At 42.2% G+C, this 25,113-nt stretch overlaps 2 protein-coding genes across 2 annotated transcripts in view; one reads left to right on the top strand and one right to left on the bottom strand.

The window, feature by feature from the left end:
• Positions 1-1,030: 1,030 nt before the first annotated feature.
• On the top strand, positions 1,031-19,844 carry LOC135539386 (mucin-2). The gene is made up of 20 exons (XM_064965242.1): positions 1,031-1,101; positions 5,144-5,319; positions 6,218-6,502; positions 6,667-6,818; positions 6,946-7,099; positions 10,380-10,569; positions 10,693-10,787; positions 10,875-11,061; positions 11,190-11,287; positions 11,510-11,663; positions 11,842-11,960; positions 12,230-12,382; positions 12,563-12,676; positions 14,404-14,471; positions 14,672-14,783; positions 15,044-16,109; positions 17,024-17,172; positions 17,421-17,505; positions 17,616-17,808; positions 17,938-19,844. Exons 2-20 carry the CDS (start codon positions 5,169-5,171, stop codon positions 18,415-18,417), a joined length of 4,005 nt encoding a protein of 1,334 aa, XP_064821314.1. The 5' UTR covers positions 1,031-1,101; positions 5,144-5,168; the 3' UTR covers positions 18,418-19,844.
• Positions 19,641-25,113, bottom strand: part of LOC135539394 (prostaglandin G/H synthase 1-like) — a 59,975-nt gene continuing 54,502 nt past the window's right edge. Inside the window, 2 exon segments of the mRNA XM_064965256.1 lie at positions 19,641-20,260; positions 20,263-20,397. Coding sequence (XP_064821328.1) covers positions 20,049-20,260; positions 20,263-20,397 — 347 coding nt within the window. The 3' untranslated portion in view covers positions 19,641-20,048.

Raw genomic sequence — 25,113 nt, 5'->3', positions numbered from 1 at the left:
ACACACACATATTGACGTCACACACACTCACACATAGACACACTTTCACACTCTTCACATGTGCTGCTGCTACTGTTTATGATCTGTCCTGAGTGCAGAGTCACTTTTACCCCTACCTACATGTACATATTACCTCAATTATCTCAACTACCTCTTCACCATGCACATTGACTCAGTACCAGTACATAGCCTTGTTATTGTTATTTTATTTTGTTACTACTTTCCTTTTTAATTTAGCAATTTTTTGTTCTTACTTTTTAACTCTGCCATGTTGAGAAAGGGCTTGTAACGCCTTGATCACACCTACAGCGTTGTTGCGCAAAATGGTACGCAGCATCATCTGGATATGTGGAAAACAAAAGTTCAACATTCCCTATCTGCTACCATTTCTATCAAGCCATCTACGCATACAGTTTGACGCATAAGTTCGATAAATTCAATGTATGCACCACACAGAAGGCACTGCAACTGCCTCTGCATCGCAATGCTGCAAGACAAACGCAGCGTTCCATTGGAAATGAATGTACTTCTGGTTTACCAAAATGCAATGATGCTGTCGAAGTGGTCGAGGCATAGTAAGCATTTCAGGGTAAAGTCTACACATATTGTATTTTCAGCGCATGTGCCAAATAACATTTTATTTGATTCATACTGTATGCCCCATATTCTTCTTGATAGTAGATTCAAATAATGTGTTTTGGCATGAACTGAATGGTTAAACATATTCATGAGTTATAATTAATATGAATTTTCATTATCTGTGCATGTCTTCTTTCACAACTCATCAGTGCTCCTTCACTGGGAACAATAATAGAAACACAATACTTAGTATTGTATCGTGATAATAAGCTTGTTATAATACTGTTGGAAGTGGAACATTTGGGATCTCCTTGTTCTCATGTGTGTGAAGGTGGTTTTGTTCTTTACTATGGCTATAATTGGATTATGCTCTGCTCTTCTGTTTGTGTGTGTGTGTGTGTGTGTGTGCGTGCGTACAAGTGAGCGTGGCTTGTCCTTTCCACCTGGAACCTAAGCATATGCAGCTGACGAACGGAGGGTTTGCACAGACTGGAGAGAGCTGGAGAGATCTACTGGATGAAGGTAGAGTATATTACTTTATACATCATAATACTGTATTTCATATTTCTATAACTTGCAAATAAGTAGCATAAGCAAAGGTTGTCTTGTAATTTTAGTTATTTTGCTAAAATAGGTAACACTTGCATGCTTTCTGCATTTTATTTGGTCATTCATTTGAATAGTTTAAAGCTATAGTGTTAGTTCCAGTAAGAATAGTGCTAGTTGCAGTTACATTCAAATATACTGTAATATTACAGTGAGGGTTTGTGCTTTTCTGGTAATTACATTTCATATTCATTTGGTAATGTTGCAGTGGCCTTTTACAAGCACTGGAATTATTTTCATGCATCTATGTATGTTTTCAATATTACACATAAATAATGTATTATTCAAAAACAAATTGATTGCATTTTGATGGTTTGGGAGCCTGTCTCATTGGAGTATGTGTGTTCTTTTACATAAAAATGCTGCTGACAAATAATGCAAGACATCTGAAACAAAAACAAAGAAAATCTTAGGGAAAAGAGAGAGAGCATTTAAGTGCTTGAGTGAGAGGTTAAATCCAATCTTAATGACTTGCTAAACTGCTTGTGAGGTAAATGGTCTGCTGTGAGGCAAAGCAAACACACACCCCCAGGCTCTCATTAGATAGCTGTGTGTTAGCATACCCACTGCTGGCTCTGCTTCCCATGCCAGATGAGTCAGGCACATAAGTGCCCATTCACATGCCCACTATCAAGCACTTCCACTACCAGCCAGGGTCCATGGCCATGGGACCACTTTAATCATAGTGTTTAACAAATTATTCTAAGACATCAAATAACATATTTGGAATCATGTAGTAACCAAAAAACTTAACTTAAGGTAGGCGTCCCGCTAGCGGTGAAACTGGAAGGAGTGCAATTCAAATAAATAATCATAAAAATTATGGATATTAAACAGTTAGGTACATACAAGTGTCTTATATTGGTTTAAAGCTTAAATTTGTGTTAATCTAACTGCACTGTCCGATTTACAGTAGGCTTTACAGTGAAAGCATGCCATGTGATTGTTTGAGGATGGCGCCCCACATCAAAATATTTTCCCACCGGCATAGGTTTCATAAATTCACAAATAGCGATTAAAATTCACTGACTTTTTGAAAATCTTCCTCTGATTTGTCATCCAAAGCGTCCCAGATATAACATGTAGTGTCGTTTTGTTAGATAAAATCCTTCTTTATATCCCAAAAAGTCAGTTTAGTTGGCGCCATCGATTTGAGTAATCCACTCGTTCAACATGCCAAGATAGGAATCCGAAAATCTACCCCTAAAATTTGTTTCAAGAAGTCAAAGTATGTTTCTAACCAATCCTAAGACACCCAAAAATGTCATTAAGCTATAATATTTCATACGGAAAGAAGTATGTTCAATAGGAAAACAATATTAGCAAGTATGTGTCCTCTTCATCGCGCAAGCATTCATAAATTTCCAAGTCTGTGTCCCTGTAGTAAAACTCATTATTCTGACTCGTTTTTGAAGAAACAAGCCTGAAACCTTGAGCATTGAGTGCTGACATCCAGTGGAAGCCATAGGAATTGCATCCTGAGAGCTAGATTTCAGAATGCCCCTATACGTTCCATTGTAATAGCATGGGCTCTCTCTCAAAAAAAATTCTGGTTGGTTTTTCTTTGGATTTTCTCCTACCATATCTATTGTGTTATAGTCTCCTACATTATTTTAACATTTCTACAAACTCAAAGTGTCATCTTTCCAATGGTCCCAAGTATATGCATATCCTGGCTTCAGGGCCTGAGCAGCAGGCAGTTTACTTTGGGCATGCCAGTCAGGTGGAAATTGAGAAAAAAAGGACCCTAGCCTGAAGAAGATTTATTTCATTTTAATTTAAAAAATCTAAATATATTTTATATTTGAGATTCTTCAAAGTAGCCACCCTTTGCCTTGATGACAGCTTTGCACACTCTCTCAACCAGCTTCACCTAGAATGCTTTTCCAACAGTCTTGAAGGAGTTCCCACATATTCTGAGCACTTGTTGGCTGCTTTTCCTTCACTCTGCGGTCCAAATCATCCCAAACCATCTCATTCCTTCTTGATCAAATAGCCCTTAACCTGGAGAAGTGTTGGGTCATTGTCCTGTTGAAAAACAAATGATAGTTCCACTAAGAGCAAACCAGATGGGATGGCGTATCACTGCAGAATGCTGTGGTAGCCATGCTGGTTAAGTGTGCCTTGAATTCTAAATAAATCACTGACAGTGTCACCAGCAAAGCACCCCACACAATTACACCTCCATGCTTCACGGTGGGAACCACATGCGGAGATCATCAGTTCACCTACTCTACGTCTCACAAAGACACAGCGGTTGGTTCTCAAAACAGTTGATTTTGAGATGTGTCTGTTACTTGAACTCTGTGAAACATTTATTTGAGGGGTCATGGTATGGGCAGGCATAAACTATGGACAACTAACACAATTGCATTTTATCGATTGCAATTTGAATGCACAGAGATACCGTGACGAGATCCTGACGCCCATTGTTGTGCCATTCATCCACCACCATCACATCATGTTTCAGCATAATAATGAACTGCCTCATGTCCCAAGGATCTGTACACAATTCCTGGAATCTGAAAATGTCCCAGTTCTTCCATGGCCTGTATACTCACCAGACATGTCACCCCGGGAGCATGTTTGGGATGCTCTGGATCGATGTGTATGACAGCGTGTTCCAGCTAATATCCAGCAACTTCACACAGCCATTGAAGAGGAGTGGGACAACATTCCTCAGGCCACAATCAACAGCCTGATCAACTCTATGCAAAGGAAATCTGCCGTGCTGCATGAGTCAAATAGTGGTCTCACCAGATACTGACTGGTTTTCTGATCCACGTCCCTACTTTTTTAAAAAGGTATCTGTATTCCCAGTCATGTGAAATTCATAGATTAGGGCCAAATTAATTTATTTCATTTGATTGATTTCGTTATATGAACTGTAACTCAGTCAAATCTTTGAATTTTTTTGTTGTTGTTGCGTTTATAGTTTTGTTCAGTGTAGATTGTAGGCCAGACCTACAAACTTGGACGCTACAGACGATTTTGTGAGGAGACTGATTTTCAGGACAATTCATGGTCTGACAGACACTGCTCCTATCTGTCACCTTTCACCGCAGATTGAGATGCATTCAATGCAAAATATATCTCTAGCTTAAACTGACGGATTCTTTTTAGATTTTTAGTTATTATGCTAATTAATTTTATTTGGGGGCACGGACATCGCCTCTAAGTTAAGTTTTCTGTGTCCACACTGCCTGCACTGTTACACTTAAACTAGTGTCGAATTGTTAGGCGTCTACTTCAAATATTTACATTGATTGGAAATTGAAGTGTAAGCTTTGTTGCCTTTGGTGTTGTATGTTTCCATACTTTTAAAATCAATGTTCATGTGCGTGAAACACATGCCTCTATGAGCACAAACTGTCACATCACATAGTCATTCTATCCTTACATGGACATGTTGGGCCGAGCATGAAAGCCCATGTGATCAGACAGGCAGCTTTCTTCCAGGGGGTCTGATGATAACTGATCTTCACAGTACAAAGCTCCGCAGTCCTTTTCATGTCACCTTCATTGAGTGGAGGGGCTGCTGCTGCTGAACTGGAGGATGAAGTGGCTGGCCCATTGAAGAGAGTAAAGAGGCTAGTAACAGACAATGCTCCACTGCCATCGCGGTGCCACTGAAACACACAACCAAAATAGGTATCATACAGAGAGAGACAGAGAGTGGTGCTAAGTGAGTTCTTTCATATATTACATAGAGCACTGAGAAAATGCATGCACACATGTACATGCACAGAAGATCTGCAGTAGTGCAACACAATTGGCAACCCCTTTGGATGTAAAATATTATTAGTTACGCACTATAATAAATCCACAATGAGATTAATAATTGCAAACAACACAGGGAAAATATGAAATAAACTAGGCCCCTGATTGAACTGGTCAAACATCCAAGCTACCTTTTTTAAACCTACTTATATAAGATGATGGGCACAATGTTTCTCAGGACACGTACACTGCTGGTGCCATGGATGAGCCTCTCTGGACCTCAGTGTCAGGTGGAGCCCTGCAGTAAGATGCTCGAGTCTATGTTTGTCTGCAGTTCCCCTCCAGTGACCTCTCACCTTTGGCTGCTCATTCTCTCCTGCTCTCTTCATGGTCAACCAGCCCTGTCTGACCTGGGTGAGTGAGAGGCAAACTAAATACTGGGTTTACAGTATGTATGCTCTCCCTTTTTTTGCTGTTAATTCCGTTTAATGTTAAAGAGTGGGGCCAAATGTGGTCATGAACTTGGTGTTCCCTAATGATTGTATCCATAATTAATGCATAGACTGGTTGCTGCACAATTATTGCATAATACTGGTGATTTGTTTCTCGTCATATCATTAATGACACTTACAGAACAATGTTTTCATTAGAGATAGGTCCACCTTTATGAATTGCAACACTAATACTACGAGATAATTATGTATCAATTAAATTCTATCATGATTTCTGCAATGATCGAGACCAGTTTTTCTAAATAGTCCCAATGCTGATTTCCATACCCCATGTATAATGTGACAAAAGGCTTTAAAAAAAACCTGCTTCAGCTTCCTCTGTCTCCTAGCAACATGCAGCTTCACACCACACTGTAATCTGTGATTTCTCTCAGTCCTCAGGTAGACTGGATGTTTAGGAACATATTCAATCATTAGATTTTTTGTAAATTCATATATTAATGTTATTGAATCCTCTTGTGTTTTTCTATTTTATTCTGTAGAGTAATAACTCAAAACAATACTCACTTTTGCTGGGTACTTCACTGTCAATGATTGCATCTAACATTAATGTTTTGAAGTAAAGTATTACTTTTACTATACATAACTAGCAATGTAGGTTCCTAACTGGTGCACTGATCATTTCTGTATTCTTTCCTATGACAAGATACTGACAATTAGACTGACTGGGTCTCATGTCTTACTTAACATAACTTATAGGATCAACCCTTTTAATAGGGAAGTTTCAGAATACAGTTTGTCAATTTGCCTCCTGTTCTCTCTCTCTCCGGTTTGTATCTCACACTTGTGTCTGTGTTCAGTGTTCTCCACCCATCCAGAGGATGGTGTTGGTGTACTGGGCGCTCCCCTCACACTGTACTGTGCAGTGTATGACTCCAGCAGCCAGGGGGAACTGTCTGTTAGATGGGAGAGGGCCAGTGGAGAGCCAGCAGCATTAACTCCTGGTCCTGGCAGAGGGATCCACCAATTGGCCAACGGATCTCTGTTCTTCCCCCAGCTGAGAGAGGGGGACCTGGGGAGATATGTCTGTAGTGCAGGCATTGGAGCCAAACACATCATGACTGTTGTCCAAGTGATGGAAGCTGGTTAGTTGGCCTTCTCAACTCTTCTATATGCTTCTGCTGAAATAATACAATGCATTAGCTATAATAAACATATTATCTGGCTTTTTTGTGAAATCTGTCTCGGAATTGAGAAAAACATAGATACATTGGATTCTTTGTTTGATACTGTGTGTCTTTGTGTGTAGACCTGGAGGTGGTGTTCTTCAGTCCTCAGTCTCAGACAGTCAGTGAGGGTCGGCCAGTGTTCCTCCAGTGTGTCTCAGGGGACAGCTCCCCCCCAGCACACATCACCTGGCTCAAAGACAACACACTCTTCACCAAAGGCGCTCAGATTCAAGTATCTAATGCATTAGGCTTTGCATGTATTGTATGGATTTGATCGCATGTCCATTTTTATGTCTTTGTGTATGTACATTTGATTGTGTGTGGCTGTGTAAGTTTAAATACAAAGTGTGTTTCTCCAGGGTCAATATGGAGGGGGTAACCAGAGGAAGACCACAGGCACTCTTCACCTCTCTAATGTCTCAATAGAGGACGACGGGGAATATGTCTGTGTCACACACAACACCTTACTGAACACCAGCCGGGAAAGCAAGGCAGCTACACTCACAGTACAAGGTGAGACAATGCACCGCCTCTCCCCTACTCCCTATCCCTTCTGTCTGCCCTGTCCTGTCCTCTTAGAACAGCATGGATGACGGAACTAGTGTTGAGGTCGGTCTGTTTCTGTATCCTGTATGAAAGCAGTGGTGGAAACAGTACACAATTGTCTAACTATGAAGGTAAAGATTTCACCTTTATTTCACCTTTATTTAACAAGGTAGGCTAGTTGAGAACAAGTTCTCATTTGCAACTGCGACCTGGCCAAGATAAAGCAAAGCAGTTCGACACATACAACAACACAGTGTTACACATGGAATAAACAAAACATACAATCAATAATACAGTAGGAAAATATATATATAATGTATATAATATATATATATATATATATATATATATATATATATATATATATATATATATATATATATATATATATATATACAATAAATAGGCCATGGTGGCAAAGTAATTACAATATAGCAATTAAACACTGGAATGGTAGGATGTGCAGAGGATGAATGTGCAAGTTGAGATACTGGGGTGCAAAGGACCAAGATAAATAAATAAATACATAAATACAGTATGGGGACGAGGTAGATTGGATGGGCTATTTACAGATGAGCTATGTACAGGTGCAGTGATCTGTGAGCTGCTCTGACAGCTGGTGCTTAAAGTTAGTGAGGGAGGTAAGAGTCTCCAGCTTCAGAGATTTTTGCAGTTTGTTCCAGTCATTGGCAGCAGAGAACTGGAAGGAGAGGCGGCCAAAGAAGGAATTGGCTTTGGGGGTGACCAGTGAGATATACCTGCTGGAGCGTGTGCTACAGGTGGGTGCTGCTATGGTGACCAGTGAGCTGAGATAAGGCGGGGCTTACCTAACAGAGACTTGTAGATGACCTGGAGCCAGTGGGTTTGGCGACGAGTATGAGGCGAGGGCCAGCCAACGAGAGCATACAGGTCGCAGTGGTGGGTAGTATATGGGGCTTTGGTGACAAAACTAATGGCACTGTGATAGACTGCATCCAATTTGTTGAGTAGAGTGTTGGAGGCTATTTTGTAAATGACATCGCCAAAGTCAAGGATCGGTAGGATAGTCCATTTTACGAGGGTATGTTTGGCAGCATGAGTGATTCTAGATTTAACTTTGGATTGGAGATGCTTAATGTGAGTCTGGAAGGAGAGTTTACAGTCTAACCAGACACCTAGGTATTTGTAGTTGTCCACATATTGTAAGTCAGAACCGGCCAGAGTAGTGATGCTGGACGGGCGGGCAGGTGTGGGCAGCGAGCAGTTGGAGGCCACGGAAGGAGAGTTGTATGGCATTGAAGATTGTCTGGAGGTTAGTTAACACAGTGTCCAAAGATGGGCCAGAAGTATACAGAATGGTGTCGTATGCGTAGAGGTGGATTAGAGAATCACCAGCAGCAAGAGCGACATCATTGATGTATACAGAGAAAAGAGTCAGCCTGAGGATTGAACCCTGTGGCTCCCCCATAGAGACTGCCAGAGGTCTGGACAACAGGCCCTCCGATTTGACACACTGAACTCTGTCACAGAAGTAGTTGGTGAACCAGGTGAGGCAGTCATTTGAGAAACCGAGGCTATTGAGTCTGCCGATAAGAATGTGGTGATTGACAGAGTCGAAAGCCTTGGCTTAGTAAAGTACAGATACCCCTAAAAATGACTTAAGTAGAACTTTTAAGTATTTTTACTTAAGTAAACTAAGCAAAAAAAGAAACGTCCTCTCACTGTCAACTGCGTTTATTTTCAGCAGACTTAACATGTGTAAATATTTGTATGAACATAACAAGATTCAACACCTGAGACATAAACTGAACACGTTCCACAGACATGTAACTATTAGAAATGGAGTAATGTGTCCCTGAACAAAGGGGGGGTCAAAATCAAAAGTAACAGTCAGTATCTGGTGTGGCTACCAGCTGCATTAAGTACTGCAGTGCATCACTCCTCATGGACTGCACCAGATTTGCCAGTTCTTGGTGTGAGATGTTACCCCACTCTTCCACCAAGACACCTGCAAGTTCCCGGACATTTCTGGAGGGAATGGCCCCAGCCCTCACCCTCCGATCCAACAGGTCCCAGACGTGCTCAATGAGATTGCGATCCGGGCTCTTCACTGGCCTTGGCAGAACACTGACATTCCTGTCTTGCAGGAAATCACACACAGAACGAGCAGTATGGCTGGTGGCATTGTCATGCTAGAGGAGATTGCTTGCAATGACAACAATTTCAGTCCGATGATGCTGTGACACACCGCCCCAGACCATGACGGACCCTCCACCTCCAAATCGATCCTGCTCCAGAGTACAGGCCTCGGTGTAACGTTTATTCCTTCGACGATAAACGCGAATCCGACCATCACCCCTGGTGAGACAAAACTGCAGCTCGCCAGTTAAGAGCACTTTTTGCCAGTCCTCTCTGGTCCAGCGACGGTGGGTTTGTGGCCATAGGCAACGTTGTTGCCGGTGATGTCTGGTGAGGACCTTCTTTACACCAAGCCTACGATCCCTCAATCCATCCTTGCTCAGCCTATTGTGGACACTGATGGAGGGATTGTGCATTCCTGGTGTAACTCGGGCAGTTGTTGTTGCCATCCTGTACCTGTCTCACAGGTGTGATTTTCAGATGTACCGATCCTATGCAGGAGTTGTTACACGTGATCTGCCACTGTGAGGATGATCAGCTGTCCACCCTGTCTCCCTGTATGGGCCTTAGGCATCTCACAGTACGGACATTGCAATTTATTGCCCTGGCCACATCTGCAATCCTCATGCCTCCTTGCAGCATGACTAAGGCACGTTCACGCAGGGACCCTGGGAATCTTTCTTTTGGTGTTGTTCAGTCAGTAGAAAGGCCTCTTTAGTGTCCTAAGTTTTCATAACTGTAACATTAATTGCCTACCATCTGTAAGCTGTTAGTGTCTTAACGACCGTTCCACAGGTGCATGTTCATTAATTGTCTATGTTTTATTGAACAAGCATGGGAAACAGTGTTTAAACCCTTTACAATGAAGATCTGTGAAGTTATTTGGATTTGTACTAATTATCTTTGAAAGACAGTGTCCTGAAAAAGGGACATTTCTTTTTTTGATGCATTTACTTAACACTACTGTATCAATGTATACATCATTCCTGTAACTGATCCAAATCATATGCTGTATGCTAAATCAAGGTTGACTAAAGTAGGGCAACTAAACATGAGGAAACTGAATTTAGGAAAGAAAGCCACTATATAGTATTGAGGCACACCCCCATGTTTTTCTGTTGCTCTGCAGGAGTCCCTACAAGGCTGCAGATCACTCAGGGCCCTGACAACATCACAGTTGCCATAGAGACGGAGGCCTCCATGCGCTGTGTTGTCCGAGGCTTACCGCCTCCCACAGTGCAATGGTTCAAAGACAGCCATCTCCTTGTGAACAACTCTGGCTTGAGTCTGCAGAACAAGGGACAGCTGCTTGTTTTCAAGTGAGATCTTGAGGACATTAAGACATTATAAAAGTTGTTTACCTTTAAATCAAATGTAAAAAGCAAGCAGCGATAACAAAAGTGACATTAATGTGTGTGCTGTGCTGTGCCCTTTATCCCCAGGAACGTGTCTGGGGATGATGAGGGTTCCTACCACTGTGAGGCCAGGAACAAGAGGGAGACAGTCAGGTCTAAGACTGCCTTTCTCCTTCCAGCAGGTGCTCTGGTTGTTGTCAATCAAACCCAAATATCATATCTATACTAGCCCCTTTACTGACATACAGTACTTCCCTCCCTCTCCACAGTGATGGGGTGGACCTTTGTCCAGCAGCCTACCAACAAGTCTGTGAGGATGGGGGAGTCTGTTACTCTGGTTTGTAGACCCCCCTACAGCAGACCTCCAACAACAGTGTCCTGGTTCAAAAACAACCGCCTCCTCGCTCCCAAGACACACTTCACTGTCAGGCCTAGTGGAGACCTCATCTTCCACAGGTGTGTGTGTACAGTGTGTGTGTGTATACAGTGTGTCTAGTTTATGACTAGATTATTTTTCTGTATGATGGTAATCCTCCAGTGAAACCAGACAGTTTCAAGCTGTAATTAACTGCTTGTTTCTCCAGTGTCTATGACACAGACAGTGGAGTCTACTTCTGCAGAGCATCCAATGTCCACCTGTACAGATCTGTGACCTCCAGAGCTGCCAGACTGACCGTTCTGGGTAGATACTGTATGACATCAAACAGGATGTAGGCTTATTATTGTCTAGCCATGTGTCTGTATAAGAGATATTCAGGATGATACCTGATACAGCACGTTAATATTCATACAAATACACTTGCAATCATAATCAAAGACACAGTTAATTATCTGAGATATACTTCCTTAGGTACAGAAGCAACAAGCTAACCAGCCTATTCTTCCTTCACCCCCTGACCACCAGCATCTCCCTCGGTGAGGCTGTGGCCACAAGTGGTGACAGTCCCTGTAGGGGCCCAGGTGGTGTTCCAGTGCCAGGTCTGGGGACAGCCCCTCCCCTCCATTGTCTGGTCCAAACAGGGACACTCCATTCAGACTGGTGGCAAGATCGCTGTGGGGTAAGTTCAGTGTAACAGAGGTGGTTCTGTGAGGCTTTAGCTCAGTGGGCGAACACAGTCTTGTGTTACTGATCACTAGAGGAAGTATTTGGCGTAATCAACCAATCTGTCAGGAACCGTTAGCTTGCAGACCACTAACCTTCTTGTAGTAATGAATGACAAGCTTCTCTGTTCTCAGCGTGAGAAACACTACCCTCTACATCCTGTCTGTCAGGAGCTATGATGAGGGCACGTACACTTGTGAAGCCTCCAACACTGTGGGGCATGACCGGAGAACAGCTATGTTACGTGTCGCTGGTAACTTACCTTCCCCTGTACAGTACACACATTCTGTTTGATGATATACTATAGAAGTGTGTGTATAATGGATGTCTGGATGCCTTAATAGAGCCGAGTACTTTTGATCATGCTACAAATCTTGGCCTATATCCCATGTATGGACAACAAAGTTAACTTCATCACATTAGCCGGAAGTGAAGCTCAGGTGTGATTAAGGTGCTTAGTATCTGAATGTATTGAGACAATGTGGTGCTCTCTCTCTCTCTCCCCCCCACTCTCTGGCTTAGTAAGCCCCATCATAGTGTCTTTCCTTGGGGCAGTGAGCAGCTCAGAGGGGTCCTATGTGGTCCTGCCATGCAGGGCAGTGGGGGACCTCCCCATCAGGTACACCTGGACCAGGGGACACTCCAGCACCCCAACCCTGGAGAGGAATGTAGATGGTGAGCTAGTCACATTTTAAATAAAACTTACACCTGCCAAGAAAGATACCCTACCACTTTCCTTTACGATGGCATAAATCCATTCTACTAGTCTTTACAGATCTGAAGAGATGAGATCGGTGGTAAGGAGAATAATGAGAGCTTTGGTGAATGTGTGACTGTGCCTTCATGTGTGTGCAGATGAGGGGGCTCTGCATATCTCCAGTGTTCAGGTGTCTGATGCAGGGGACTATCACTGTACCGCTGAGAACATAGTGGGACGACAGCAGAGAAGAGCCACCCTCACCATCTCTGGTTTAACCATGTCTTTATGATATTACCTCAACATTAAAGTAGAACACTTTTGCAGCTTCAAAATGACTAACAAATATATATATTCATAAATGAGTGAGACATAAGGTAATACACTTGACATCAACTTCTTATACATGTGTAGTAACTTTGATTATTACAATAGCAACATTGTTGTTACATAGGACTTTGGAAATTGCAATATAGTGAATCACTTTTCCTCTTGTGTACAGTAGTTACAAAAACTCTCAGCGCATTGCTATGCAATTACCAAAGTATTATGGAACAACATACTAATACTAATCTGTTTGCAATTGGCTTTGAATTTCTCTTCAGTATTTTCAGGTATCGTAAAATTTAGGATGTTGCTACAGATAAATCGTTTTCGCCCCACCCCGCCCCTCCTGAAACCGATTTCTCAAAGCTAATGCTTCTATCACACCTCCACACCTATCATCTTTACATTTTGGTACACCAAAAGTACATTCATTTCCAATGGAATGTTGCGTTTGCCTTGCCAGCATTGCATTGCATTGGCAAGTGCATACATTGGATTTGACCTTAATGGTAGCAGAATACAGGTATACATAACATTTTGCGCAATAAAGCAGTCGGTGTGATCAAGAGGTAAGATTTTTTTTTTAAACGGGGGAAAAAAATATCAAGAGGAAAGATCTGGGTCACATTCTGCACATGCGTTATTTTACGCACACATTTGTTTCTCGAGCCTTGATCACACCGATAGCATTCTTGCGCAAAATGGTACTCAGCATCGACTGGAGATGTGAGCAACAAAAGTTCAACATTCACCTTCTTTCAATTCGGCTATGCATACAGTTTGACGCATACGACGATAAATCCAATGTATGCACCACTCATAACGCACTGCAACTGCCTCTGCTGGGCAATGCTGCAAGGCAAACGCAGCGTTCCATTGGAAATGAATGTACTTCTGGTTTACCAAAATGCAATTTCAATGTCGATGTGAAATAGGCGTAACGTAGCTGCTGCTCACCCTCCCCTCCCTTCACATTTCGGTCTTTACCCACCCCCTTCTACCTCTGGACAGCCGAACGTTATAGGCAGCCAAGCATTTAACTTATCCGGAAAAGTAAAAATACATGTCAATAATATTTTTTTGTGTAAAACATGTAAATAGCTGCATGTAGCCTACTCCCCACCTGAAAAAAATAACATGACATCGCGCGTATGCTTTTCTGAGGCATGGAATGCAATAGTTCGAAAAGTTTTGTGTACGACATGAAGGGAGTAGGCTACACCAGTGACCAGCCAAAGGCGATCAAGGAGGGGGAAGAGGCTGTAAAATGGATTGGAATAATACAGGAGATTGTTTGTGCTCTATTTATTTTATTTCGATCTTCAACACGCAGTTCCAGATGCAGCCCTACCAGTAGTTGAAGGCAGCCAATCCAATAGTTTCTGAAAAGTAGTTACTTCCTGAGATCTGTATTAAAATATATATTTTAAGTAGTTGCTTTCTCAGATCTGTATTCAAATAGTTTAAAAAGTAGTTACTTCTGGGATCTCTATTCAAATAGTTTCTGAGATCTGTATTTAAATAGTTAAAAAAATAGTTACTTCTGGGATCTGTATTCAAATCGTTTTGAAAAAGTAGGCATTCTGAGATCTGAATTCAAATAGTTTTGAAAAGTCGTTACTCTATGGGACCTGTATTCAAATATGCTCATCATTTTCTTCTCTATCTTAAGCTGAAGATGACCCAGCTGATAGAGAAAGGCAGCATAGACAGATTGTATCTGCAGTGAGTAATAATGAGGTTGGTGTGGAAGTCTATCGCTTGTCTGCTGAATTGTTTACCATAATCAGTAGTAGACAAGTCTAACATCCCGAGTCACATCTTTGTGTCTCTCTTCAGTTGTGTCATTATTTAAAACGTCTTTCAGTGGCTCAGTGTGTTATGCATTTTATCAATGCCAAATTTCATGAATCTGACAAACATCTTTTCACAAATTGCAGGTTCCAAAGACTGAAGCAGAGCAGAGAACTCCCCTGTCCAGTAATGACCTGAGTCTAGTTCAGCATTCTGAGATGACCCACTCACATGTCTCCCAACAGGGAGGAAGCACAGGTGTGTACAGACAAAAACATCAACTGTAGAATGCAGTGCAGGCACATCCTTGTACTAACTACCCTTTGCTGTATTTACTTGCCAAAACAATATTTGACTTTTTTTTAATGTAATGTGCATTCTTTATATTTTGAATCACACTCTTTGACATCAACTTTATACAGTCAGCTATTGAGCCTAGAAACCCAAAGAAAGCAGTGGTTTTCTTGGTTCTACTAGCATGCATTGTTTTGTTTGATACCATTATTTTCTATTTGCAGTCCGAGCAACTCAAAGAGACTCAAGCAATAACATCCCCCAAGTGTCTACTCCTGACACTCTACGACTGCTCTCGTCTCTCAGGCAGACAGCTTTAGGACAAACAGGTCTCTACAGAGGACAAACAGGACTGCTGGTTCCACCTGACCTTCACTCTCTGCTCCCATTGGACCTGGCCTCGGCCAATCCAACCCAGTCCCCAGTCACACAGATCCAGCATCCAGTGCTACAACCCCTACCTCCACCTCTATTTGAACCCTTAGACTTACTCACACAGCCTTCAGTAACTCATAGAGTCATCTCACTCACTCAGATTCAAATAATACCTAACCAGCCAACATTAACACACAACCCACCCCCAGTGACACAACGACAGGTTTTATTCCCAGATAGCCAATCTCCATTAACACAGTCCATATCCCAAAGCCTCCACAACCAGCCATCAGTCATGCATATCCAGCGTCAAGTCACTGAGCAACCAATCAATCCTCTAAACCACATTGGCAGATTTACCCAGTCTCTGGTCTCACTCCCGCAGCTTCCAGACTCTCCCAGCCACCCGTCTGATCCCTTTACCCAGCGTCCTGATTCTCTTACCCAGCCCAAAGAACCTTTGACTCAGTCTCTACTCATTCACAGCCTGCATGCTCCCGACTCAATCACTCAAACCCACCATCCTGTACCTCAAAGTAATCCTTCAGACCCACAGGATCCTAGCACCATCACCCTGTTTTCACGCTCACAAACCCAGACCCAACCATCCAAAACTCAGCCTCAACCATCACCAACCCAGCATGAACCTACACAAACCCAGCATACAGATCTCCTCACCCAGCCTTCAGGCTCAAACACCCATCTTCCTGACTTGATCACCACACCCCCCACCCCTGACCCCCAGGGCCCTAGTGCCCCCTATGCCTCCACCCCAGACCCCCTGCAGCAGAACACGAGCCAGCCTGCTAACCCAGCTCATCCAGCCAAACCAACCAGGCCCAATGACACAGAGCCCACAGAGTGGCTGAAGAGGAACACCTCTCAGTCCCCCATGAGGACCAATGAGGACCCCAGGTAGGGCACCATGCGGTACAGAGACAGGAGGAGGGAGACGGAGGGGACTTTTTATTGTTGCGCATAAAAGACTGTAAAAACATCATCAAATCAGTTCCAAGTGATTTTAATTTGGAACATTTTTCCCAAAGTATTCCCACGCGTAATAGAGAGATATATGTGACTGTTTACAAATTTAAGCAAGGTTTGAAATGGTTTAGGCAAGTATTATATCTGTTTGGGCTTCTTGCGGTCAATTTGCAGTCTACATAATATTTGTGATTATGTTCCAGCCCCATGACCATCCGCTCAAGTAAAAATCGGGCCACAACTGAATCTAGTTGATGATCCCTGCCTTGCATCATACAGTAGATAGTTTCCACTGTCTCTGCTTACACTGTACATACATTTATTTTAGAAAAGCAAAATATAATACTCAATGTTTAAGTAATGGAATTCAACAACAAGGCTTAATCAATGCAAGAACTTTCAAGACCTGAATTTCTTAAAATAGATAATGATCTGCAAAAGATGTCCGGATTTGGTTTGGTGAAGATTGTAGATACCGGTAAGCAGCTTTTATCTATCTGGGGCTGACAGGCTTAAACTCCAGATGAAACTCCACCACAGCTGCTATCACTTTATCTTGCTTACATAGTTGCACAAGTTACGACATGCACTTGGGCGTATTATTCTGTTGACTGTAACGACCTAACGTTCTGCATGATGAGACCATGACTTGGTTATGTTCCTAATGATTTTTGATTGGATAATGTTGCAAGAGAAATGTACTTCACAACTGAACCTCCAAATATCCAAAGTCTGTCTTTTACATACTGTATTTGGATCTTCAGACAATTATAATCACCATTAACAATGAGAATAATTGAACACTCTCTCTCGCTCTGTCTCATTCCCTCTCTCTCCTCCCCCAGAGTAAAGCCTCCTCCTCCGTGGCTTCCAGTGCTGGAGAAACATGACATCCCCATCGTGGTGGGAGTGGGTGTGTCTATGGCCTTCATCTTCATCACCATGGCCTTCTACTCCCTGGTCCAGAAGAACGAGCCTGCCCCCGCTATTAGAAGTCAGTGGGCCTGTTTAGCTCACTGTAACTTCCTCCTATTGTCCACCCTTTGGCATACTGTACTCATTGTTTAAAATACTCTTAAGACAAGACACTCTCATAACAAACCAGGGCACCCCCTAGGAATGTGGGAACCCCTATAAAAAATATCAAAATTGTTTTGCTTATTCCCAAGATTCTGTATGTGATTTAAACCCTGCATTGAGTCAGAAGTGGAAATATTAATTTCTCTTATTGAATCCCATTAGCCTTGTCTTCCACAGTTCCCAGGAACCTGGGCGTCCCATGCAGACATGCTGAACGTCTGGACACTGGGAGGACCTATGAGAACAGGTGACTTGTTTCAGCGCTATTGTTTCTGTTGTGGAGGATATCTCTATGAAAATAGGACCGTACTTTCCCTAATGGCTAATATTAAGTATATGTATCCTCTGTTCTGAAAGGGCATTTGAGGATGATGATTTGGTGGCTGTGATTGAACAAAGCCCCAACACATCAGATACACGCGCCAGGCCTCCTGCCCCCAGCCCAGTCACTGTGATGATAGACCCAGCCTCTGATGAGACACAGCCCCCGCACACTCCAGAACACTCGTTCATAGCAGAGACCTATCTTGAGCCCAGCGAAGACACACAGGTCAGTGTGTGTGTGTGTGTGCGTGCATGAATATGTAAAATTGGGTCAAATATAACATTTCCCACACATTACCATACCAATATATTACAAATTCAGTTACAGCAGCTGTCTGGATCCTCTCCACTTCAGGTTGACCACTTCCTGGATGAAGAGAAGGAATGCAGCCTGTCTCACCCCAGCATCCAGCTGCAGTGTATGGAGGACTGGGGGGGCGGAGGAGTAGAATACGGACAATGCCAGGGCCAAGAAATCCTACCCCATCCCCCCTCTCTCTCTCCTTCCCCACCTCCTGTGCGTGAGGAAAGCCTGCGCTCCTCCCTGACCCTCCAGACAGCTGAGCCCTATGCCACACCGGTCCGCCACAGTGTCAGCATCTGCCACAGTAATGCCCCCCTCCTCCTCTCCCACTGCATCTCCCTGGGCCTTACCACCGTGGCCGTTGATGTCCACTTCTACCCAGCAGCCCCTGCTTCCACCACCACGACAGTGGCAGCCGTCACCCAGATCAATGCTACCACCGCTACTGCACCAGGGCCCCAGCTCAGCTCCCAATTGGCCCACAGTCAGGAGCATGACCAATCGGCTCCTACCGTGCGCCAGAGTAAGTAACTAGATATAGAGGGAAAGGCAGATGGAGAGATTATTCCAACACAGATGTTGCCATTAGTCTCCACTGGAGAGTTTGGCTGGATTGTTGGTCGTCTTCACATTTCAACTGTCTTGTTCTGACGGTGGTGAGGAGAATGTGTGTGTGAGGGATCCATCTGGATTCTGGAACCATCCACTGAAGACTATAGGACAACTGCCTTTACTCTGATGCCTTTAATCAACCTAAATGCTCTACACATACTGTACCAGTCAGCTACAAATGTGCCAATAACAAAGTAATGTCAATGTATTCTGTTTCTGTCCTTCGCAAAGAAAAATCATGAGAATAATTTATTCATATACATTATTTCTGCTCAGTTTTCTATTTTCTTACTACTGAAACCTTTGAATAGGGAAACAATGTATTATGGCTTCAATGTGTATTACAAATGTCAGTTACATAATGGTTCTTTAGGCCTAAAAGAATGCATTCATAGGAAGCAAAAACAATGTAATATAGGCAAAAAGTATGAACTGCATCCATAATCCTCTACATGCCATGTTTTCTGACTCTACGGACTATATCGTGTTGTGTACATGTCCATTATATTTATATACTTCAGAAACTAGTTTGAATGTGGCAAATACATTTTTATCAGTTGTATATTCTACAATGAAAAAAGCCAAGGAGAAGACAGCGGTGTACAAAATATTGCAATCTTTGTTGCTGTACACTTCCTATTCAGGTAACCCCCCTCTCTGTTGGGCCATAGACTGTTACTTCTGTGCTGAAACCAAAGGAAGATGTTATGACAACAGGGCTTAAGTCCCAACTGAGACCCAGCGGACCCAAAATTGAGATGATCAGTGATTTTGTGTGTTCATTATCTGGATCAGTTAACTTTATGTTCAGTGAAATGTCTCAATTTCATGAATTTCCTTTTCTACCACCATGAATTCATCCCTCAGACATTACTGTGTAACAATTTAGAATTCTGTTTTATCATTGTATTTGTTTCAACAACATGTACAGTATCAATTGTTCTAACAGTGACAATGTCAACAGAAGTGATCGTAAACAAAGGTTTTTATTTTGTAATATTACATATTTATTTTGGTGTATAAAAATATCAATCTTTAGTGATCTTGTTACCTTTGTATGGGTGATAAAATAGCAACTAAAAATATTAAAGTTATTTGAAACAGATCTAACATTCACATACTGTGAAGTAAAACAAACACAGTACTGTATCAAATAGATGTTTTATTTACTCAAGAATGGCCAACAATAACACTGCTGTACTTCATTTGACAATATTCTGTTATACAGTTTCCAATGTGATTTTCATTTCTACCTTTTTGCAAAAATAATGTTAAATCAATGACCATAACGAGATCATTATGGATGTACACCTAAATTAATATCAAATAAATCTTATTACAAACTATTTCACTATTTTATGAGTTTTTAATCCAGGCTACTTTTCATGTTCACAAAATACAACATACATAGGGAACTTGGTGATGATTCATAAATGCAGTCCTTGCATTGTAAACACAATATACAGTACAGGCATCAAAGGTGGGCAAGGGCATTACAATAATACCATACAACACTAACGTAACCATGGATTACAGTAAACTCACTATAGCTACAGTTCAGTGGACGGTTTCCTTGGCGGTGGCTCCTGCCCAGCTGGAGGCACACTAAAGGCTACGTAAGGACACCACTTAGTGTTCAGACACACCAGTCTCTCCAGCGAGGCTGAGTTGACTATATCAAAGCCTGTCTGGCCTCCAAACGTGCTGGGCTTCCAGTACTCAGGGGAACAGATCGGGTTACCCAGAAGGCCTTTCAGGGAGAAGGAGCCCCCATCTCCACCATGCTCTCGCCAAATATGGCGTTGGGGCGTGTCTTCTCCAGCATGAGGGCGGGGTAGAACTCCAGCGCATCGATGTCACCATAGAGTTCCTCCAGCTCCCTGGCTATCTCCTCCTCACCTAAGAACAATAGAATAGATCTATATTGTCCCAGAAGAGCAATTCAGTTGCAGCACAATTACATCAATAGGGCACATTTAAAGCAAATTTATACATTTACATTTTGGTTATTTAGCAGATGCTCTTATCCAGAGTGACTTACAGTTAGTGCCTTTATCTTAAGATAGCTACAGTGTATTCGGAAAGTATTCAGACCCATTGACTTTTCCCACATTTTGTTATGTTACAGCCTTATTTTAAAATTGATGAACAATTGTGGACACAGTACTTCGTAAAGAGGTAGGTTTTTCAGAATTTTTTGAAAGTTGTGCAGGGACTCAGTATCCCGACGGTAGGGCGAAGCTGGTTCCACCATTTGGGTGTATACAATACAGTAGAGAAGTATAAAAGAGTTCATCAGAAACACATTAAGTTAAAGAGAAGACTGGTTTGAGATGACAGGACGACAGACTGTCGTTGGCTTCTTAACCTATAAGAGTCTAATCCCTGTCTAATCTGGGGGGTGGGGGGTACTACTAAACTATATGGAATTGTTTTAAGCAGGTCATAGCAAGGATTATTTTGCTATTTGATTTAGATTTTTAAATACCCTTTGAAATATATATAAAAAAATAATAAATTGGATTTACTGCTATTAGCCCATACAAACGCATTAAATAACATTTTTGGGGACTACCTAAAGGAAGATTGTTTGTTATTTTTTTTTACATGTATTTTTACCCTTATTTTGTCACTAAACAGTCTCCATATATACTGTACTTCCATACATTTTTTGACTGGTACTGGGGGGCCTTCGGATTAGTTTTATGTGGCCTGTGGGCGTCCTAGAGTAAAACAACAACACGTACGTGTCAGTGAGTGTGTAGCCCAAATTTGAGCAAATTTATAGAAAATTGAATACATAAGTATGCACACCCCTAAGTCAATAGTCTAAGAGCTTTGCACACTATTTTCAAGCCAATTTAAGGCAAAACTAACTTGGCCATTCAGGGACATATTCACTCTCGTCTTGGTAAGCAACGGCAGTGTATATTTGGCCTTGTGTTTTAGGTCATTGTCCTGCTGAAAGACTGTCTCCCAGTGTCAGAAAACAGACCAAACCAGGTTTTTCTCTGTGCTTATAGCTGTATTCAGTTTCTTTTTTATAAAAAAAAAACCTAAGTTATTGCCAATGATAAGCATACCCATAACATGATGCCACCACCTTGAAATGATGAAGAGTGGTACTCAGTGATGTGTTGTATTTGCCCCAAACATAACACTTTGTATTCGGGACAACGTTTAATTTCTTTGCCACATTTCTTGCCGTTTTACTTTAGTGCCTTATTGCAAACAGGATGCATGTTTTCTAATATTTTATTCTGTACAGGCTTCCTTCTTTTCACTCTGTCAGTTAGTAGTTACTCCACAATACTAACCTATGTTGTTGATCCATCCTATCAAAGTCATTAAACCCTGTAAATGTTTTAAAGTCCCCGTTGGTTTCTTTCCTCTCCGGCAACTGAAGTAGGAACAACGCCTGCATTTTTGTTGTGTCTGGGTGTATTGATACACCATCCAAAGTGTAATTAATAACTTTTCACCATAATCAATGGGATATTCAATGTCTGCTTTTTAACATTTTTACCCATCTATCAATAGGTGCCTCTCTTTGCGAGGCATGGGAAAACTTCCCTGGTCTTTGTGTTTGAAAATCACTGCTCGATTTAGGGACCTTAACCTATAATTGTATGTGTCGGGTACAGAGATGAGGTAGTCATAAAATAATCATGTTAAACTACACTATACAGTGCATTCAGAAAGTATTCAGACCCCTTGACTTTGTCCACATTTAGTTACGTTTCAGCGTTATTCTAAAATGGATTGAAAAAATATCCTCAATCTACACACAATACCCCATAATGACAAAAAGAAACAGGTTTCTTAGAACAGTTAAATGTACTGTATAGTGTAGTTTTTAAAACATAAATACCTTAGTTAGATAAGCATTTTGCTATGAGACTCGAAATTGAGCTCAGGTGCATCCTGTTTCAATTGATCATCTTTGAGATGTTTCTACAACTTGGAGTCCACCTGTGGTAAATACAATTGATTGGACAAGATTTGGAAAGGCACACCACTGTCTATAAGGTCCCACAGTTGACATTGCATTTCAGAGCAAAAACCAAGCCATGAGGTCGAAGGAATTGTCCGTAGAGCTCCGAGACAGGATTGTGTCGAGGCACAGATCTGAGGAAGGGTACCAGAAATGTTATGCCGTATTGAAGGTCCCCAAGAACACAGTGGCCTCAATCACTCTTAAATGGAAGAAGTTTGGAACCACCAAGACTCTTCCTAGAGCTGGTCAAGGGAGAAACTTTACGAAGGACAACCATTTCTGCAGCACTCCACTAATCAGGCCTTTATGGTATAGTGGCCAGACGGAAGCCGCATGACAACCCGCTTGGAGTTTGTCAATAGGTAACTAAAGGACTCTCAGACCATGAGAAACAAGATTTTCTGGTCTGATGGAACCAAAATGGAACTCTTTGGCCTGAATGCCAAGCATCACTTTTGGAGAAAACCTAGCACCATCGCTACGGTGAAGCGCGGTGGTGGCAGCATCATGCTGTGGGGATGTTTTTTAGTGGCAGGGACTGGGAGACTAGTCAGGATCGAGGGAAAGATGAATGGTGCAAAGTACAGAGAGATCCTTGATGAAGTCCTGAGCGCTCTGAAGCAGGTTCTCAGACTGGGGCGAAGGTTCACTTTCCAACAGGACAACAACCATAAGCATACAGCCAAGACAACACAGGAGTGGCTTCGGGACAAGTCTCTGAATGTCTTTGAGTGGCCCAGCCAGAACCCGGACCTGAACCTGTCCGAACATCTCCGGAGAGACCTGAAAATAGCTGTGCAGCGACTCCCCCCATCCAACCGAGCGTGAGATGATCTGCAGAGAATAACGGGAGAAACTCCCCATATCAGAGCCGGTCAGCCCTATACATTCACTGCAGAAGTTGTGTAGGGCCTCACAAATTACACAAGGGCCCTACCTCCCCCTCATGTCAAAGCGGGTGTCAATGTTTACCACTTCCATGAGAGGATAAAGCTGAACTATCCTTCTGGTCACGAAAAGAAAAAAAAAGAAAACACCATGAGAGTGAATTGCTGGAACAGCAATCAGGTAAATTTGTGTTCTCTCCTCTCCAAGATTGATGTCAGCAAATAACAGTACCGTTAAGTACTGAGCACAATATGCATATGAGCACAATATGTGCCGAATTGTTCCTTTACTCATAGAATGTATTATTTGCCCATCACCGGTGTGGAAGTTCATATCCAAAACCCAAGCTTGGAGTATTTATTAAAAAAAAAATTTTTTTTTTAAATTGATGCATTAAGCACATCTTTATCATAACTCCTCTCAAAAATATCTTCATGCTAGCTTTCAGTGCATCTCTCTAGTCTGTGTCTTGCTAACCTAGCTGGGCAGAGCATATCTTGGGCCACTTTCATGGCTGTGTTGTGACTTTGTGCCTTACAAAGTGAGAGTGAAATACATCTATTTGGGGCAAAGGTGTTTATAAACTGCAGTTCAGAAAAGATAAGTGTCACGCGTGAATTTGCGTTTATATGCATGTGCACAAAATGAAACCCGCGCTTTCCAGCAGCAACCTCTGTGGGAACCAGTTCAGACAATATATGGGTGTGATGGCGCTCCTCATAGGTGCAAATAATTTAAAAACAAGACAATGATTATCTTGTCTCTCAGTCAAGGTTTAGTTACAGCTCTGGACTAATGCAAGCTGGAAAGCAATGGATTGACATTGACTATTGATTTATATATTGAATTTAAAATGTTGATTAGCTGGGCATACTGGGAAATATGGATCTCTCAGTAAATAATAATCATCAAGTATTCAGCCAAGTCAGAGTATAAATAGTATTTTATATTTGAAAATGTATAAAAGGAAATCTGGGGGAGCCAGTTTGAATGGGCCTGATGCAGCTGATAAAATTAATAATAGTATTGTTATCTATAATTTACAGGTACTATACTCAAGTTTGTCAGTAGAGGAGATGCTGGATCATCAGCCAGTACAAGCACAGACTCAGTTGATCCACATCCAGCCTCAGCCAGTACTAACACAGACCCAGTACTGGCAGCTTCAGCAAGTACTAATACAGACCCAGTACACCTGGCTTTAGCAAATGCTAACACAGACCCAATACAGCAGTCTTCAGCAAGTACTAACACAGACCCAATACAGCCGTCTTCAGCAAGTACTAACATAGACCCAGGTGAAGTACAGGCATCCTCAGCCAGTACTAGCACAGACCCAGTACAGCTGGCTTCAGCCAGTACTAGCACAGACCCAGTACAGCTGGCTTCAGCCAGTACTAGCACAGACCCAGTACAGATGGCTTCAGCAAGTACTAACACAGACCCAGTACAGCTGGCAGCTTCAGCAAGTACTAACACAGACCCAGTACAGCTGGCAGCTTCAGCAAGTACTAACACAGACCCAATACAGCAGGCAGCTTCAGCAAGTACTAACACAGACCCAATACAGCAGTCTTCAGCAAGTACTAACACAGACCCAATACAGCAGTCTTCAGCAAGTACTAACAAAGACCCAATACAGCAGTCTTCAGCAAGTACTAACACAGACCCAATACAGCAGTCTTCAGCAAGTACTAACACAGACCCAGGTGAAACACAGGCAGCCTCAG

This window comes from Oncorhynchus masou, chromosome 1, assembly GCF_036934945.1.
Source record: "Oncorhynchus masou masou isolate Uvic2021 chromosome 1, UVic_Omas_1.1, whole genome shotgun sequence".
Classification (NCBI taxonomy): domain Eukaryota; kingdom Metazoa; phylum Chordata; class Actinopteri; order Salmoniformes; family Salmonidae; genus Oncorhynchus; species Oncorhynchus masou.
Note: the sequence above shows the minus strand (reverse complement) of the source record. Positions and strands in the feature narration are given on the sequence as shown.